At 47.1% G+C, this 18,090-nt stretch overlaps 1 protein-coding gene across 2 annotated transcripts; it reads right to left on the reverse strand.

Annotated features, from left to right (window-relative positions):
- Positions 1-13,398: 13,398 nt before the first annotated feature.
- Positions 13,399-15,880, reverse strand: CD2BP2 (CD2 cytoplasmic tail binding protein 2). Of its 2 annotated transcripts, none has more exons than XM_023740987.1 (7): positions 15,755-15,880; positions 15,110-15,215; positions 14,756-14,891; positions 14,454-14,611; positions 13,923-14,352; positions 13,734-13,840; positions 13,399-13,646 (listed from the first exon to the last, which is right to left on the reverse strand). In XM_023740987.1, exons 2-7 carry the CDS (start codon positions 15,182-15,184, stop codon positions 13,536-13,538), a joined length of 1,017 nt encoding a protein of 338 aa, XP_023596755.1. In that variant the 5' UTR covers positions 15,185-15,215; positions 15,755-15,880; the 3' UTR covers positions 13,399-13,535. The 2 variants fall into 2 exon arrangements, with proteins under 2 accessions (XP_023596755.1, XP_004386718.1); XM_004386661.2 differs by having other exon boundaries at positions 15,110-15,210; positions 15,755-15,871.
- Positions 15,881-18,090: the final 2,210 nt, after the last annotated feature.

An 18,090-nucleotide genomic window follows, 5' to 3' on the forward strand; every position in this document is an offset into this window, starting at 1 on the left:
TAATAAGAGTCACTGTATAATGATAAAAGGTTCAGTTCACCAAAAAGATGTAAAAATTAAAAACTCAGATGCACCTAATAATATAGCTTCCAAATATAGAAATCCCAGAAAGGAAAGAAATGGATAAATTGAACTTCATAAAAACTAAACACTTTTGCTCAACAGAAGACACCATTAAGAAAATGAAACATGTATCTGACAAAGGCCTTCTATCAAGACTATACACAAACCACTTACAAATCAAAAGTAAGATAAACAAATGGAGAAAAGATTTGAAAAGTCAGATCACAAAAGAGAATAAATGAATGGCCAACAACTATATGAGAAGATGCTCAATATAATTAGACATTGCCCAAAACCAAACCCATTGTCTTCAAGTCTATTCCGACTCATAGTGACCCTATAGGACGGAGTAGAACTGCCCAGTAGGGTTTCCAAGGAGCAGCTGGTGGATTTCAACTGCCGACATTTTGGTTAGCAGCCGAGCTCTTAACCATTGCGCCATCAGGGCTCCCATTAGACATTAGGGAAATGCAAATTAAAACTATGATGAGATACCACTAACACTCACTGAACAGCAACAAAAAAAGTTGCAGTCAATTCCAATTCATGGCAAACCCATGTGTGTCAAAGTAGAACTCCACAGGGTTTTCAATGGCTGATTTTTTGGAAATAGATTAGATAGCCAGGCCTTTCTTCTGAGGCATCTCTTGGTGGACTCAAACTTCTGATCTTTCGGTTATCAGCAGAGTGCATTGAAACTTACACAACCCAGGGACTCCTACTACTCACTATTGTTGTTGTTTGGTGCCATCAAGTCATTTTCAGCTCGTAGTGACCCCACGTGACAGAGTAGAACTGTTTTATGGGCTGTAATCTTTATGGGAGCAGATCACCAGGTCTTTCTCCCATGGAGCTGCTGAGTGGGTTCAAACCACCAACCTTTTGGTTAGCAGCCAAGCACTTATCCGTTTTGCCTTCTAGATACCAACAATAAACTCTTAGAATATGCAAATACTATGAAGTACAGCAAAATTCTAAAATAATGGTAATGATCTAGCTCATAAAATGAATGAATTTTTACTACCTTAACAAATATTTGATATAATCTTTAACTTACTCTTTATTTTTGAAAGATATTTTCACTGGGTATAGAATTCAGGGTTAACAGTTTTTTCTTTCAGCACTTTCTCCTCTGATGAGATGTCTGCTGTAATTCTTATCTTTGCTCCGTATGTGATGTGTCTTCAAAATTTTCTCTTTGTCTTTGGTTTTCAGCAGTCAGCTGTTTGAATAAGTTTGTTTGGTATCTGTCTTAGTTATCTAGTGCTGCTATAACAGAAATACCACAAGTGGATGGCTTTAACAAGCAGAAATTTTTTCTCTCACAGTTTAGGAGGCTAGAAGTCCGAATTCAGGGTGCCAGTTTTAGGGGAAGGTTGTCTCTCTCCCTCCGTTGACTCTGGGGGAAGGTCCTTGTCATCAATCTTCCCCTGGTCTAGGAGCTTCTCAGTGCAGGGACCCCAGGTTCAAAGGACACATTCCACTCCTGGCTCTTCTTGCTTGGTGGTAATGAAGTCCCTTTCCTCTTTGCTCGCTTCTCTCTTTTATATCTCAAAAGAAATGGACTCAAGATACAATCTAATCCTGTAGATTGTGTCCTGCCCCATTAACTTAACTGCCTCTAATCCTGCCTCATTAACATCATAGAGGTTAGGATTTATAACACATAGAATAATTACATCAGATCACAAAATGGAGAACAACCGCACAATACTGGGAATCATGACCTAGTCAAGTTGACACATATTTTGGGGGAGCACAATTCAATCCACAACAGTATCTTTCATTAATTTTTAAAAATTGTCAGCCATTATCTGTTCAAATATTTCTTCTGTCCTGTTCTTGCTTCTCCTAATTCCAATTACACATGTTAGACTGTTGGATACTCTGCTACAGCTCTTGGATTCTCTGCTTTGTTTTTCCCCTTTCCTTCTTTGTGTTTCATATTGAGTAATTTCTATTGACCTAGCTTCAAGTGTGTTGGTTATTTCCTTGGCTGTGCTGAGTCTATTGATAAGCCTATTGAAAGCATTCTTCATCTTCTCGTCATCTCTCTTGATGCCATGTCATCCATTTCTAGCATTTCCACTTGGTTCTTTTTTATATTTTCCATCTCTCTGATAAATTCCCACTTGTTCATACATGTTTGTCTAACTTTTCCACTAGAGCCTTTAATATATTAATCATAGTTATTTTAAATTTCGTGTCTGATTGTTCCAACATCTGAAGTCTGGTTCTTGAGAGTATATTGTTGTTGTTTTCTTGCTTTTGCGTGTCTCATAATTTTTGATTGAAAGCCAAATACCTTACGTGAGATGGTAGTGATTGAGGCAAGTATGTATGCCCAGAAATAGGTATGTCTTTTCTTTTGCTAGGTCTCTAATGTGTTGGGTTGAATTAATCTATTCAAAAGTTGAGCTGAGTTTGGGTTTTGTTATTGCTATGATTACCCTAGATACGACAGAGACTTCAAATTCCTCTAGTGTTACTTTGTATTTAGCATGGGGACTGGGTTGCCAGATGATTTTTCTAAATTTTCCCCCAACATTAGGACTGGAAAAAAAAAAAAGACTTTACCAAACGTGATCATTAAGGTTGTGCATCAACTTGGCTGGGTGGTGATTCTCAGTGATTTGGCAGTTATTATGTAGTTTGGCAGTCATATGATGATGTGATCACTTCCATGATGAGATATGACATAACGTGATCACCTCTATGATGGAATCTGCTGTGAGTAGCCAATCAGTTGAAAGAGAGTTTCCTTGGGGGTGTGGCCTGAATACACTATAGATGGACTCTCTGGCAAGGCTCAAGGGATTTTGCTCCCTCTGGATCCTGTTCATCTGACCTCCAGTTCTTGGGACTTGAGCTAACAGCTTACCTGCCGTCTTGCCTGCCAATCTTGGGATTCATCGGTTTTCACAGCCTGTAAGCAAGAGCCCTGCTGTCTGACCTGAGGATGTTGGGTTAGCCAGCCCCTACAGCTCCATGAGTCAGGAGAAGCCTCCAGCCTGGCCCACGGACTTGGGACGTACCAGCCTCTACAACCGCATGAGCCATTTCCTTGATATAAATCTCTTTATATAGATACTTACAGCCTTTACTGGTTTTGCTTCTTTAGAGAACCCAGCCCAAGAAACCACAAAAGTGAAAAGACGAGCTACTTACTGGGAAAATATCTCCAGAAACTAGATATCCAATAAGAAACTAATAACCAAAATATATATAAAACTTCAACAACTTAATAACAAAAAGACAAATAACCCAATCAAAAAATGAGCAAAATAACCATTTCACCAAAGAGTACATTCAAATGGCCACCAAACACATGAAATGATGCTCAGCATCATTAGACATCAGAGAGATGCAAATCAAAACCACAATGAGATACCATTTTGCTCCCACTAAGATGGCTAAGATAAAAAAAAAAAGAAAAAACAGAAAATAACAATTGTTGGAGAGGATGTGGGGAGATTAGAACCCTTATCCATTGCTAGTGGGAATGCAAAACAGTGAAGCCATTGCAGGAAACAGTGTGCAGCTCCTCAAAAAACTAAAAATAGAACTACCATATGAGCCAGTAATTCCACTGCTAGGAATATACCCAAGGGACTTGAAAGCAGTGACACGAACAGACATATGTACGCCAATGTTCATTGCAGCATTATTCATAATAGTGAAAAGGTGAAAACAACCTAAATGCCCATCAATGGATAGACAAAATGTGGTACATACACATAATGGAATACTACTCATCCAGAAAGAGAAACGAAGTATTGATACATGCTACAACATGGATGGTGCTTGAAGACAGTATGCTGAGTGAAATATGTCAGTCACAAAAGGACAAATATTGTATACTTCACTTATAAAAAAAGACAAGAACAGGCAAATATATAGAGACCAAAGTTTATTAATGGTTACCGGGAGCAAGACGAAGGGGGAAAGGAGTTATAACTGCTTATGGAGCACTAAGTTTCGATTTATGGTGATGGAAAAATCACATTGATTAAGAGTAGGGTTGCACAGCCGATTAATGTAATTGCTATCAATAAATTGTACACCTGTAAAAAGTTGCATTGGCAAAAGTTGTGTGATAAATATATTTAAACAACACTAAAAAGAGCAGCTGCTGAGGCTGCTTATGTACAGCAAAACTTCTCATGGGATTTGGTTTCTTGGTGTAAAAATGGCATGGTGGGGATGTCTGACCTCCTTTAACTTTATAAGGGGGAAAGAAAATCAAGGTCAACAGCCCAAGGCTGATTCCTATGAGGCGGAGGTCAGACATGTCTCCACCCTCCAACCTTTTTACCCATTCTGATACCATCTGTCCTTCCCATGGCACTCTCTACTTCTCTGCTGGGTTTGGTAATTAGCTGCAATGCCCACACAGAACTCACAAACCATATTCATGATTATTGGGTTTATTAGGGAAGTAACAGGTTACAGTTCAGGTTCAGGAATGCTCAGGACACAGTTCTTCAATCAGGACAGCCTGTTCTCAGCTGTACCCGCAGGCACACCTCTCTCTGGCCCCTTGGCCTCTTGGCTCCTCAGTGTGACCTCTGCCCTGCTTGGGCAAGTGTTATAAAGCTCTTCTAGCTCCGCCAATAAGTACCTGGGGGCATCTCACTCTGCCAGTAAGCCTCATGCCTGAAGACACTAAGCTTTCTTGCTCCAGAGGCCGGGAAGCCCCACCGCAGCCATCTTGCCCCAGTCTCCTGATTCCTACCATCTCACACCACTGTCTCTCACTATCTTCCATGTTATATCTCCTCTATCTGTCTCCTGGATCTAGGAGGTTCTCAGTGCAGGTATCCTGGGTCCGAGACCCACTCCACCCCTGTCTCTTCTTTCTTGGTGGTGGTGGAATCCTCTCTTCCTGCCTCTGGGATGGCTCATTTTAAGCCTAGCAGGATGGAAAAACTAACTAATCCCCTTGTTAGGATTCCATACTCCTTATTTGCATAGTCCCACTCCCACATGGGTGCCATGCACCTTATTTACATTATTAGCAAGCTATCCAATCCGCTTGGTGGGCCACAAACACCTCATTTGCATAGTCCCATCCAGACATTTGTTGGGAGTTACAAAAACTATGGCTATTACAAAAACTATGGTCATATTAACTAATCCACTGCACTACACTTGGTGTGGGGGTTTAGGGTCATGGTTTCATGGGACAGCCTAGTTAATTGGTTAACATCATGTTTAGTGCTTCTGTTCAATCTCTTAGTTCATTGTGTAGTGCTGGGGTCTTAAAAACATGCAAGAGGCCATCCAAGGTACAACAATTGGTCTCTACTCACCTGGAGCAGCAGAGGAAGAAGAAGAGTCAGGAATAGGAGGAAGAAATGGAATGCATGGCTAACTGCCTCCATGAACAACTGCCTCCTTTGCCATGAGACCAGAAGAACTGGATGGTGCCCAGCTACCGTTACTGAATGTTTTGATCAAAGATTCTATAGAAGAATCCTGATCAAAAGGGGGAAGATGCAGAACATAACTCAAATTCTCATGGAATCCAGACTTTCTGGATCCTTGGAGGTTGGATTAATCCCCAAAACTATTGACCTGAGATAATATTTAAACCTTAAACCAAAAAATATCCCCTGAAGTCTTCTTAAAACCAAATAATAATTTAGCTTAACTAGTAAAGAATGTCTGCTTTGACAATTGTGCTCTTTTAAGAACTGTTTATATGGGATCAAAATAACAACAGCAACTCAAAAGATTTGATAGGAAATTTAGGGTGCAGTGAGTTTATGTTAATGGTAGAGGAACAATTTGCAAAAGAAGGGTGAAAATGGTTACCCAACTCAAAGAATATAATCAGTGTCATTGAATTTTACATGTAGAAATTGTTGAATTGGTGTATGTTCTTCTATGTATACTCTCAAAAAGAGCAACAAAAATAAATAAATAAAATAAATTTGTAAAAAGAAGAAGAAGCCACTGAGCTGTAGGGCATGTGGAGTAGGGAGTGGAGAACCAGGAAAAGGAGAGCAAGGATGATAGTATCAGTACAGGAAAACCAGAGGCTGCCCAAGCAAATTTCAAACAACACCAAGTGCGTCTGAGCTGGGTTTTCAGGCTTGTCACTGGCAGTGTTTACATGGGTAGGCGAGGTCTTATATCTGGCAGGCTGGGCCAGATGAGCCTCCTGGGGAACAGGTGCTTGGTGGGGACAAAGTATCAGCAGCTCCCAGCCAGCCACCTGAAGATATGTGGAGGGATGGCTCACTGGAGTGAGCTGGAGTTATGCTGGGGGTTACTGAACCCATCACTGAAGAGCTCATGCTTGAGCCTGGGGAATTCCAGGAAAGAATGGGCTGGTCTCCTGTGGGGAGTTCAGAAGTGGCTAATGACCATGGCACATTAATTCTACTCTTGGGTACCACACAAAACATCTGTTTCTAAATCCATCCTTGAGAGAAATTCCCCTCAGCCGTTAGTGTCAGGAAAAGTTGAGCATCTCCAAGCCTCCAGCTTGGTTCCAGCTGGGACCAGAGTGGAAGACAAGCTGCTCAGGTTCAGGCCTCCCCACTGCCTGGGCGTTGAGTTTAGTGACTGTGCAACAAGTGATCAAACCAGCTGGTGGTCCTGGGTCTGAGCAACTGGGTCGCTCCATGTGGGAAACGGGGCAGATGTGTCAGAGGCATTAAGGCCACCCAGCCTCCTCGGGCTTTGTGGGAACTTCATTTATTTTAACCCAGCCCTTGTTCCCCCAAGGTCCTCATCCAGCTCCTCATCCAGGAGTGCCCATACTTGCCACCTCCATTCCTACTGCTCCTCCGGAAAATGGTCTGGTCAAAGGCAAGAGGCTGCATTTCTGAGGGTCTGGTGTCCCAGGTACACTGATATCATCTGTAGCTTTGACCTTGAGCACCTCCTGTAAACTTGCCATTGCTCAGTGACAGCCCCCAGAGTCATAACGACCCTAACGACCCCTCAGCCCTGTCCCCTGAGAGATCTTGGGTGCAGACACCTGCACACTGCCCACCCAGACCACACCTCACCCCCTTCTGGGCAGCAAACATCCCCCCATGCCCCACTCTTTGGTCTGGGTCAAGAGGGTTTTTCTCCCGACACCCAGGACCAGTAAAGAATCGGCCCATTCCCTTGTTCATTCATCAGCTCTGAACCCCTGTCTCAGACTAACTGGTGGAGACAGACAAGGAAACACTGCTCTAGGTGTTGTTGAGTCAGACATCTGTGCGGGGGTGCTACAGGCACAATGGAAGACACAATGACCAACCTGGAAATTGGGGAGTTAGAATTAGGAAAGCCTTATGAAAAGGAGACCTAAATCACAACAGATAAATGATCTTTCCCAGATAGTCATGAAAAGAGAGAAAGGCATCCCTGGCCAGACCTGGAAGATGAAACCATCTACTCTGTTCTGGGAACAGGATGGAGCCTGGACTGAGAAGGGAGAAAGAAAGCACAATCAGCCATGGAGCTGGAGAGGCTGGCTTGAGCAGGCTATGGAAGGCCTTCTCAGTCAGCTTCAAGCTTTTGAACTTGAGGACAGTGGGGAGCCATTGGAGGTTTTAAGCAGAAAACAATGGAGTATGATGTGATAAGAATGACACTTCACCTCAGGCTGTGTGACACTGGGCAGGTCACTTCACCTCTCTGAGCCTCGTTTTTCTCATCAGTAAAATGGGGAAAGTATGTGATCTTCCTCCCATAAATTCATAACCCAAATCTAATCATGAGAAAAATATCAGACAAATGCAAATTTTAGGAACATTGTACAAAATACCTAACTAGTACCCCTCAAAACTGTCAAGGTCATCCAAAACAAGGAAAGTGTTAGAAACTGTCATAGACCAGAGAAGGCTGAGGAGACATGACAGCTAAATGTAATGTGGTGTCCTAGAAGGGGACATGAGGGAAAAATTAAGCATGAAGTTTAGTTAATAGTAACTTACCTTATATCCATACAATGAAATATTATTCAGTAACAACAAGGAATAAAGTACTGATACATGCTATGTAGATGAACCTTGAAGACATAATGCCAAGTCAAAGCAGCCAGACACGAAAGACCACATATTCCATGATTCTATTTATATAGAATGTCCAGAATTGGCAAATCTATAGGGCCAGAAAGTAGATTAGTAGTTGCCATGGGCTGGGGACTTAAGGGGTGGGGGACTAATGGGTACAGAATTTTTAGGGGTACAAAAAGTTCTAAAATTAGATTGTGGCAATGCTTACAAAACCCCATGACTATACCAAAAACCATTGACTGGGACTCTTTTAAATAGGTGGAATGCATGGTATGTGAATTATATCTCAATAAAACTGTTGGAAAAAAGAATATGGAAAGTCTCTTTCTCATTATACTTTCACCCACTAATTTAAATAAATAAAGCTGTTGAAAAATAGTAATGTTGTTTGTTCCCTAGTCGTGACAAATACACCATTGTAATGTAAGTTAATTTACACTACTATTTTTACAACTTTTCTGTAAATCTGTTCTGTAGTCTATAAAACTATTCTAAATATTAAAAGTTTATTTAAATAAAAATTACAGTCATGCATCACTTAATATCCACGATACATTCTGTGAAATAGGACATTACGTGATTTGGATGTTGTGGAAACACCATATTATATGCAGGCACTCCCCGGATTACGAACACGTTCCGTTCCTAAGTCTGTCTTTAAGTTGAATTTGTACGTAAGTCAGAACAGTTAGGTACAGTTCATACCTAACATCAGTTAGTCAAATGTTTGTCTTAGTATATACTGTAGTATATAGTGTATCTTTCTATGCTGCAGTGCGATGGATTGCTTGTGTGTGGCCTTTCTTGCCATGGTCTTGTAACTCCCACTCAAGTGAGTGGGTGGGACTGTGCAAATAAGATTATTGTGGTCCACCAAGGGGATTGGTCAGTTTTGCCTGCTAGGCTTAAAAGACAGCCAATTCCAAAGCAGGAAGAGGATCTCACCACCACCAAGGAAGAAGATCCAGGAGCAAAGTGCATCCTTTGGACCTGGGGTCCCTGCGCTGAGAAGCTTCTGGAACCAGGAGACCGAGACAGAGAGAGAGAGAGATGTTAACACCGAAGGGGAGAAGCGGTGGCAGAGAAATGGCGGCAGGAGATGGCATAGTAGGCTTCCCGGCCCACAGAGTGAGAAAGCTGAGTGCCTTCAGGCAGGAGCCTTGCTGGTGGAGTAGAGGTGCCTCCAGGCACTTAGTAGAGCTAAGTTTGTGACCCAAAGAGCTAGAGGTGAGCACCTTCTGGCCCAGGCTTACTGGTGGAGTGGGGTATCTCAGGGCACTTATCAGCAGAGCTAAAAGATTTCTGTACACTTGCCCAAGCAGGGCAGAGGCTGAGGGGCCAGAAAGAGGTATGCCTGCGGACAAAGCTGAGAAGAGGCTGTCCTGATGGAAAAACTGTATCCTTGAGTGTTCTTGAATATGAATTTTAACCTGTTACTTCCCTAATAAACCTCATAATTGTAAGAATTGTCTGTGAGTTCTGTGTGGCCCTTGCAATGAATTATCAAACCCAGCGGAGAAGTATAGAGTGCCATGGGAGGGATGGTTGGTGTCAGAATTGGTAAAGACGGCAGACAGAGGAGGCATGTCTGACCTCCACCTCATAGGAATCAGCCTTGGGCTGTTGATCTTGATTCTCCTTCCCCCTTGTGAAGTTAGAGGTCAGACACCTCCACCAAGTCACTTTTACATATGCATAAAAACATCAAAGAAACACTTCCAGATACACTAAAACATCTTTAACATAATAATACAGTAATAATAATAATGCTTTGCCGTGCATTGCAAAGCAGCACCTGTTTGTTATTACAAACCACTTGTATGTACCTTGAATTTTTAATATAATAGGCTTTATGGGGGTTGGTTCATAACTTTGAGTTGTACTTAAGTCTGATGGTCATTAACCCAGGGACTGTCTGTACTTAGCAAAGCTATATGGGATAGTGTACTGTACCTGTATTGACTAAATAGCCAAGATGCTGTACACACAGCACACATATGCCTGGCAGTGCTATCACTCTGCATACAAGAGACATGAAATACATGTGTTGCATGCAGGATGCTGCTGTGTTCGCTATGTCGTTACATCTGTTACATCCCATTCTCCTATCAGAATTTCTGAACTCTATTATAACTTTATGGGACCACGGACGTATACACAGCCAGATGGATGTTACGTGGTACATGACTGTACATATGCAGTTAAAAAAAAAAAAAGGAAGAAAAAGGCAAGGTAGTGACATGCTCAGATTTGCTATGAAGACCACTCTGGCAAGAGAAAGGGACAGATATCGCAATAGTTAAGTGCTGGCAGGGGCTTGAACTAGGAACATGACCATGGGGAGAGAGGACTTAATGACTACTTGGAGATGTTTGTGAGGGGGAGTGTGCTGCTGGAACAAACTGTCAAAATTTTAGTGGCTTCAGACAACACAAATTTATTATCTTAAACAGCTCTAGAGGACAGAAAAGTGGGCTAAAACTGTGTGTGGCTGCATTTCCTTGTGGAGGCTCTAGAGAAGAATCAGTGTTTTGTTTTGCTTTTTTCCTTTTCCAGCTTCTACAGGCCACCTTGTGGTCTTAGCTTATGGTCTCTTCCTCCCTTTTCAAATTTCTCTCACTCTGACCCTCCTAACTCCGTTACTTACAAGGCCTTTTGTGACTACATTAGGCCCACCTGGGTAGTCAAGGATAATCTTTCCCATCTCAAAATCTTTAATCACATCTGCAAAGTCTCTTTCGCCATGTAATATATTCACAGGTTCCAGGGTCTAGGACATAAGACATTTAGGGGAAGAGGGAGTCCACTGTTCTACCTACCACAGGGTGTCATCAGTGAGGCAAACAGAAGGCTGTGAGGGGAAGGTGAGGAGGTCAGCTTTGGATGAGTCTGAGGACATCCAGGGGGAATTGCCCCCTTGGCTTTCATCCATTCACCAAATACTAAGGACCTCCCATGTGACAGCTGCTGGGTGTAAAGTTAAACACTGTATTTGACTGCTTCTAAGACACCTTCATTTTGAACATCTCTGAAATCAAGATCCATCTTTTAATTAACAGCATTTTACAACTGTAATTGGCAGGTCTTTTCTTTCCTAGTGATAGGTAAGATAATGTGCATCTTACAACTGATAGTTCTCTAGGCTGGCACTTCCAAACCGAACCTGTCGCTGACTCATAGCAACCCTTTTAGGACGGAGTACGGTTTCCCAGGCTGTTAATCTTTACAGACGCAGACTGCCATATCTTTCTCCCACAGAGCAGCTAGTGGGTTCGAACCACAGACCTTTCAGTTATTTTAACCACTGCACCACCCGGGCTCCCACTAGGGCTGGCACTAAACCAAAAACCAAACCCGTCACTGTCAATTCCAACTCATAGCGACTCTACAGGACAGAGTAGAACTGCCCCATAGAGTTTCTAAGGAGCAGCTGGTAGATTTGAACTGCCTATCTTTTGGTTAGCAGCCGAGCTCTTAACCACTGCACCACCAGGGCTCCAGAGCGGCCTAATTATTGTCGAAGTTGGAGGCCTTGCTAGAGCACAAAGTAGCTCACCTCACTCCCAAGTCTTTCCTAGTTCCTAGCCTGGCTCCTTCCACCCTGAAGCTCCTACATGTCCCAGGGATCTGGTGCTCAGACTCCCTTTAAAGGGCCCCTTGTCTCCACCAGTGGCCTGGCCACACATACGCTCAGCTCTGCTCTCACAGCAGGGTCCAGGAACTGGCCCCTCTCCCCAGGTGTAACCTCAGTCACAAGAGTAGGCCCAATGAGCCTCAACCTGGTTGTACACTGGAAACACCTGGGGAGCTTTTAAAACCCCAGACACCCAATCCATAACCTAAACAACCTCATTCAGAATCTGAGTATTATTTAAAGCTTCCTAGGTGAGTCCTTGTGGTGCAGGGGTTAAATGCTTGGCTAACCAAGAAGTCAGTAGTTTGAACCCACCAGCTGCTCCATGGAAGAAAGATGTGACAGCCTGCTTCCATAAAGATTACAACCTTGGAAACTCTACGGAGCAGTTCTACCCTCTCCTGTAGGGTTGCTACGAGTCAGAACCAACTTGATGGCAATGGCTTTTAGGTGAGTACCGTGGGCAGCCAAGGTGGAAAAGTAAAGGAATCCACCTAATTTGGTCCAAGTGAAAAGAGGTATAAGGCAGCACTTGGGGGTGGGGGGGTGGGGGGTGTCCAGACTATACAAGTATACCCGTTTGTCCCCCCCGCAAGATTTCTGAATTCCTGTTATGTGAGCAGCTGAGCCATCTAAGTTTCCTCGAGACACTAACCCTGTGCCAGACACATTGTGGGAACCCAGGAAATGCACAGCCTCAAAGGCCAGGCAGAAAAGGCCCAGTGCCAAGAACAGGTCTGGGAGCAGAGCCCACTGATTTGCTATGACCAGCCCTGATTTGCTGGCCAGCCCTGATTCGCTGTGTGAGCTCCAGTGAGTCACTGCCCCTCTCTGTGCCAGAACAGGTATCCCTGAAGGGCCCTTCAAGAGCCAACACTGAGGCTACACTTAACCTAAGGGCCATAACAAGTCACAAGAACCGCTGCAAGGGATGAAAGAGGGACCGGACTAGGGAAAGATCCTAGCTCTCAGAATCTTACGGGTCTTGGATGATCTTGGCTCATCCATCCCATTTCTGTTCAACTTCTAAGGAGTTTGAGACAGTGGGGAGCCAGTGACTAGAAGGTTTCCTGCTCACCCCCAGAAGGGTCCCAACGTCTTCCAGGTGTCGCAGGCCTTCCGGGCCTAAAATCTCTACTCCTGAGGCTTTAGCCCCTGCTGGTTGGCAAGAACAGAGCATCTGAGCTCCTCAAGGCTAACGAGGAGTCCTGGTGGTGCAGTGGTTAAAAGTGCTCGGCTGCTAACCGAAAGGTCAGCAGTTCGAACCCACCAGCCCCTTCACAGGAGAAAGACATGGCAGTCTGCTTCCGTAAACATTTACAGCCTTGGAAATCTTATGAAGGAGTTCTCTCCTACAGGGTCGCTATGAGTTGGAATCGACTGGATGGCAGTGGGTTTGGACTGTTTTTTTTAAAGGCTAACAACCCGACAACACTAACAGGAAGCCCAGAGGAGACTGGAAAATGGAGAGTGAATGAGGGATTTTCAGATGGCAAGCAGACTCCAAGTGGGGAGGCCAAAGGACACTGACAGAGAACAAAGGTGAGGTGGTTCAAGAGACCAGAGAGAAACCGCCAAGGAGCAACTTCATGGGAAGAAACACTCAAGGAGCAAGGGGAGTCCAAAGGGGTTGTGGAGAAGGCCCCCGGCTTCTGGTCCCAGCATAGCCAAGGCCCCAACACACAATTAAAAGCTTTTATTGGGAAAGGGAAGTTGACTGAGAAGCATCCCCCAATGTCCTCATTGCCTAAGACAGCTGGGAGCTGCTCTAGAGAGTCCAGGAAAGAAGGGGCCACTAAACGGGGCCCTCAGTGGGTTCAGGTGTAGAGATCAAAGTCAATGCGTTTGGAGTTGTAGAACTGACCACCAGGGGGGTCCAGCTTCCGGCAATACACACCATCTGGGAAGTAGCCTTCATTCACCCAGGTCTGCAGGAAGAGAGAGCTGAGCTGGGAGAGGAGTGGTGGAGATGGCGGGAGGGAGGGACAGGCAGAACAAGGTAGAAAGGGACTTACCTGCATCTGGGCGCTGGTAAAGGGCCCGTATAGCTCAGCATCCCCTGTGTTCTCCCACTTATATTCCCACATCACATCCACTAGACCATCCCCTGGCGACTCTGCCTCTAAAATAACAGGCAAGGTAATTTGGGCCTCAGCCACCCTGTCCCCTGCCCACAACATCCCTCTTCTGCCCTCCAAGCTTACCTCCTTTTTGGGCAGGGGTTGGGGTCTCCAGCTCCCCCTCTGCCACTTCCTCAGCAAACATATCCAGAGAAGGTGGGGGTGAAGGGTCATGGGATCCCTGGGTCCGGCACCCCAGCCCCTTCAGCCGCATGGCCAACCGTTCCCGAGTCTCCTGGTACACACCAAGGTTGCCTCGGGCCACCATTTGGTCGGCCAACCCTGAGAGCCGGTCTAGGCGCTGGGGGGAACTGGGTCGCCCAGGCCCTTTGCTGTCCCCTTTGCCTCCTCGGGCCCCCAGACGCCTCAATGCCCCAGCAACTGTCTCCCTCGGCAACAGCAACTCCAGAAGGCCCTCCAGGAGGGCTTGGGCACTCATCGGTGTCTGGCCCAGGCTGTCCTCCTCTGAATCTGAGGTCTGACGCTGATCAGGTGGTCGCTCCCTGATCTTCACCTGTAAATACGAGAAGACTTAGTCCCTACAAACTGCCAGCAGGGCCCAAACTGCGCACTCTCTGCCCCCAGCCCCCAGCCATGCCAGCCCCTGGGCCACACCCAATCAATGTTGTCCAGCCAGTTGTCTCGGATCTGAGCGTCACGGTTCAAGAAGTAGTTGCCATCAGCATCAAAGTGACCTTCCTCCATCTCCTCCTGCAGGTTGAAGGGTGTGATCCGCACACCTCCCTCACTGGGGAGAGTGGCTGCTTCCTGACCTGCACCAAAGACACAGATGCTCCATGTCAGGCATGCAAAAAGAGACAGAGAAAAAAAAACAGAGGCAGGAGCCTACCTTGTCCCACAGCCCCAGAAGCCCCTCCTTGTCCCTCTGGCTAAATCAAATCTTGGGTATAACTCACCTTCCACATCCTCTGAAGCCAGGATGTCATATTTGCTGGACCCCTCCTCATCGTCATCCTCCTCATCGCTGTCCAAAGAGTGTTTACCTTTGAAACGGCTCCCAGGACCTCCTGCCCCAGCCACAGGATCCACCAACTATGAACAGGAGTCAGCAGTCAAGACAACAGGCTATTGGCTACTCCCCAAAATACTCTAGAGTCTGGATCCAAACTGAAAATCCTTCAAACCCATTCCTCAGAGAATATGGCAAAGCCATCCCTCCCTTTGCCCCCTCAGCTTTATTTCTCTTCGGGTTTCTAGCTCCTCTCTTCTCCCCTCACTCGTCCCAGAACACAGAAATCCGGCCCCCTCACCTTCTTCTTGGAGACACTGATTTCATTCTCGTCATCATCTCCCACGCCTTGGAAAGTCACTTTCCTCTTTGGCATGATGGGGCAGAGAAGGCTTCCTTAAGCTGTGCTGAAAGAAAAGGGAGGCGGGGGGAGATAAGGGAACTGGGTGGGCGAGAAGGGACTTATCGCGAGAGAGCCCCGCCCCCTACCCCACCCCCCCGAAACATTTCTCCAGGTACATCCAGTTCGGGAGGGGAGGTAGCACATAGTCCGAAAGGGGAACTGGGAACCAGGCAACTCCCTTGGTTCGGCATTCGAGAGGGGTCCTGGAAATCGGTGAGAAGGGCGGACACGCGGAATATCTCCTCACGGGTATTCCCACCCTTTACGAAAGGAGACAGGCTCTCCCACGTGACCACCCCCACTCCCCGGACCCGCAGTCCTAGGCGCGGCGGGACTCAGGAGGCTGACACCTGGCCCCTCAGGGTCCCCAGAGACCGTGGAGCCCAGACAACCCCAGGATCTGGAGCCCCGGCCGCCCGGCTCCTCCTCGCGCCCGAACTCCCAACGCCGCGGGGAGACTCCAACTGTCCGGTGCTATGTATACAAATCAGAGGGGCTGCAAAGCCAGGGGAGACTCGGGAAGTCCCACTAGCGCGCGCTCACCTGGGGCTCCAGGGGAGGCGGGGGAAGAAAAGGAGAGATGCTTTCGCCAGAGATATATCCGGGGCACTCGGCCGCCATCACCCGGAAGAGAACTGCTGAAGGCGCCAGGGAAGGTCGGAAGTGACTTCACTCCAGTTAGAGACCTAACTGAAAGAGCGGGCGGAAATACGCAATGATCGAGGGACGAGCTCCCAGAAGTGACGTAAACTGGCGAAATGACGAAAAGAGAGGACGTAAGAACGCGTATGCCCAGATCGGGGGAGAGGGATGGTCGGAAGCGGTGTTGATTGCCTCAGACAGCGGTAGAGGCTTGGGGTGGAAAGTGGATTGAGCTGTACTTAACGGGGCGCCGAGAGTCTGCATGGAGGAGCAAAGTCTGAGCAGATCCAGTGCACTTCTACCCATTTTCCTTGGCAGGGTTCAAATCACCCTTCCTCCAGGGCTGGCTAAGGGCTCTACGCCCCTCACCATCTGAGGAGAAATCATCCCTGCCCACTCCTAGCCTCCAGTTGTCTGCTCTGTTCATAGCGTCAGAGACGCAGCCTTGCTCCTCGTCTTCAGGGAAGCCTGCCCGGCTCTTCTGATGGTCCGCTTTGTGGCCCCTGACCACGTAGGCCCCAGAAAAAGTCATTTGCCCCACACCTACCCCCAGGACGGTTCCTGGTTTCTGAGGTGGGAAAGCCACCAACAGGAGAGGTGGCAGAGTACCTAGGCCAGAAGCCTTTTGTGCCCCACTCTCAGGTAGGCCTGAAAAAGGGCAGCAGTACCTCTCTCGAAGCGCAGCGCAGCGCAGGATAAAGCCCGCCTTAGCAAACAAGGCCCAGTCAGGCAGCTCCTGTCCAGGTGTTGGGAGTTTGGCCCAAGGGGGTGCGGTTGGGGAGTGGGAGGACCTGGTCCCATTGCTGTGGGAGAGGTCCCAAACACTAGTGGACACTCAGGAGCTTGAATCCCACTAGGCCAGACCGTGCCCAGGAAGAGCCTGTTGGGGCCAGAGGACACCAGTGGGGGTACCAAGGGCAACCAACTGGCCCACTCCACGCCTCTCCTGCGCCCAGGGTTGGACCACCATGAAACTGCACGTAGTCAGTGCTGTTTCTTCTGAGGGTGCAGAGCACGGGCCCCAGATTGGGATGGCTTCTTGCTAAATGGGGTCCAAAACAGCTGCTACCAGTGCCACTGTTCATCCTTCACGGAAACCTCTTCTGCCTGACCCACCAGGCAGAGAGCACACCCCTAGGCCTCATCCTGTTGGAGAAATGCCAGGTGGAGCCACACCTTGGAGTCATGGAATCCAACATCTTTTAACATTCTGACCCCTGGGATGGAGGGCACAGAGGGTGGTTGGGCCTGTAAGATGGCTATGGAAAACCGAGAGCTGGGAGCCTGGCTATGGGAGCTGACCAGGGTGAGCAGGAGCCAGCTGGCTGTGCAGCTACCCTCTCTGGAGGCCCCAGTACAGGGAACTGTGCCAGGCGTGCTGGCCAGGAGCCCAGCTCCAATCAGAGGACTGCGGCTTTCTAGCCACCCTCACTCAGTCCCCCCTCAGGCTTCTAGGAGCTGCACCCGTGCTTTGGAAGATCATCTGGGTGCTGCAGGTAGAACATAGAGGGCTCCAGACCAGTGACAGTGGAGGCAGCAGATCCCAGGAAGCTGGGGCAGGAGCTCAACCAGTATGTTGATGAGTTAGAGATGGACCAAAGGCCAAGAGGTACCTGCCAAGACCAACAGACTGCTTCAGTAGAGACCCAGGTTCTTTCTCCTCTCCCTCCCTAGCCATTACCCCAACCGCCTTCATCAAAGAACACGGCAGGAGACAGGCCCAGGTACAACAGCAGGTTCTTTTCTGGTTCCTCAAGGCGCCGCACGCACAGGGCAGGGGCAGGGACAAAAGAGAATGTAAACATAGGGTTCTACCCCTGGACGTCAGGGGAAGAGCCCTCTGATAGGGCTGGAGGGTTGGAAGGAAACAAAGGTGAAAGGCGGGGGCCCTGGTAAGACAAAGCAGGGGAGGCCTGAGAACACAGAAGGAGAGCAAGAGGGTAGTGGGTGGGGAGGTGGGGGACATTTCCTGTTCCAGTGCATGTCCCCTTAAATAAACTGGGACACAAGCATTGTGGAAGGAGAACCAAAGAACAGAAGATGGAGTGAGCATTCCCACCTGGCCAGGTCCTCTATACATAATAACAACAGAGATGTCCAGAAATAGATCAAGGAGAACCTTGGCCCCCAGCCAGGAAGTGGGGACTGGAGGAGGGAAAAAGGAACCCAGCTCCACCTCGCAGGTAAGGGAAGCCATTGGAGTGTAAGAATCTGAAAACTGCTGACTCCCATCACCA

This window comes from Trichechus manatus, unplaced genomic scaffold (genome assembly GCF_000243295.1).
Source record: "Trichechus manatus latirostris isolate Lorelei unplaced genomic scaffold, TriManLat1.0 scaffold00170, whole genome shotgun sequence".
Lineage (NCBI taxonomy): Eukaryota > Metazoa > Chordata > Mammalia > Sirenia > Trichechidae > Trichechus > Trichechus manatus.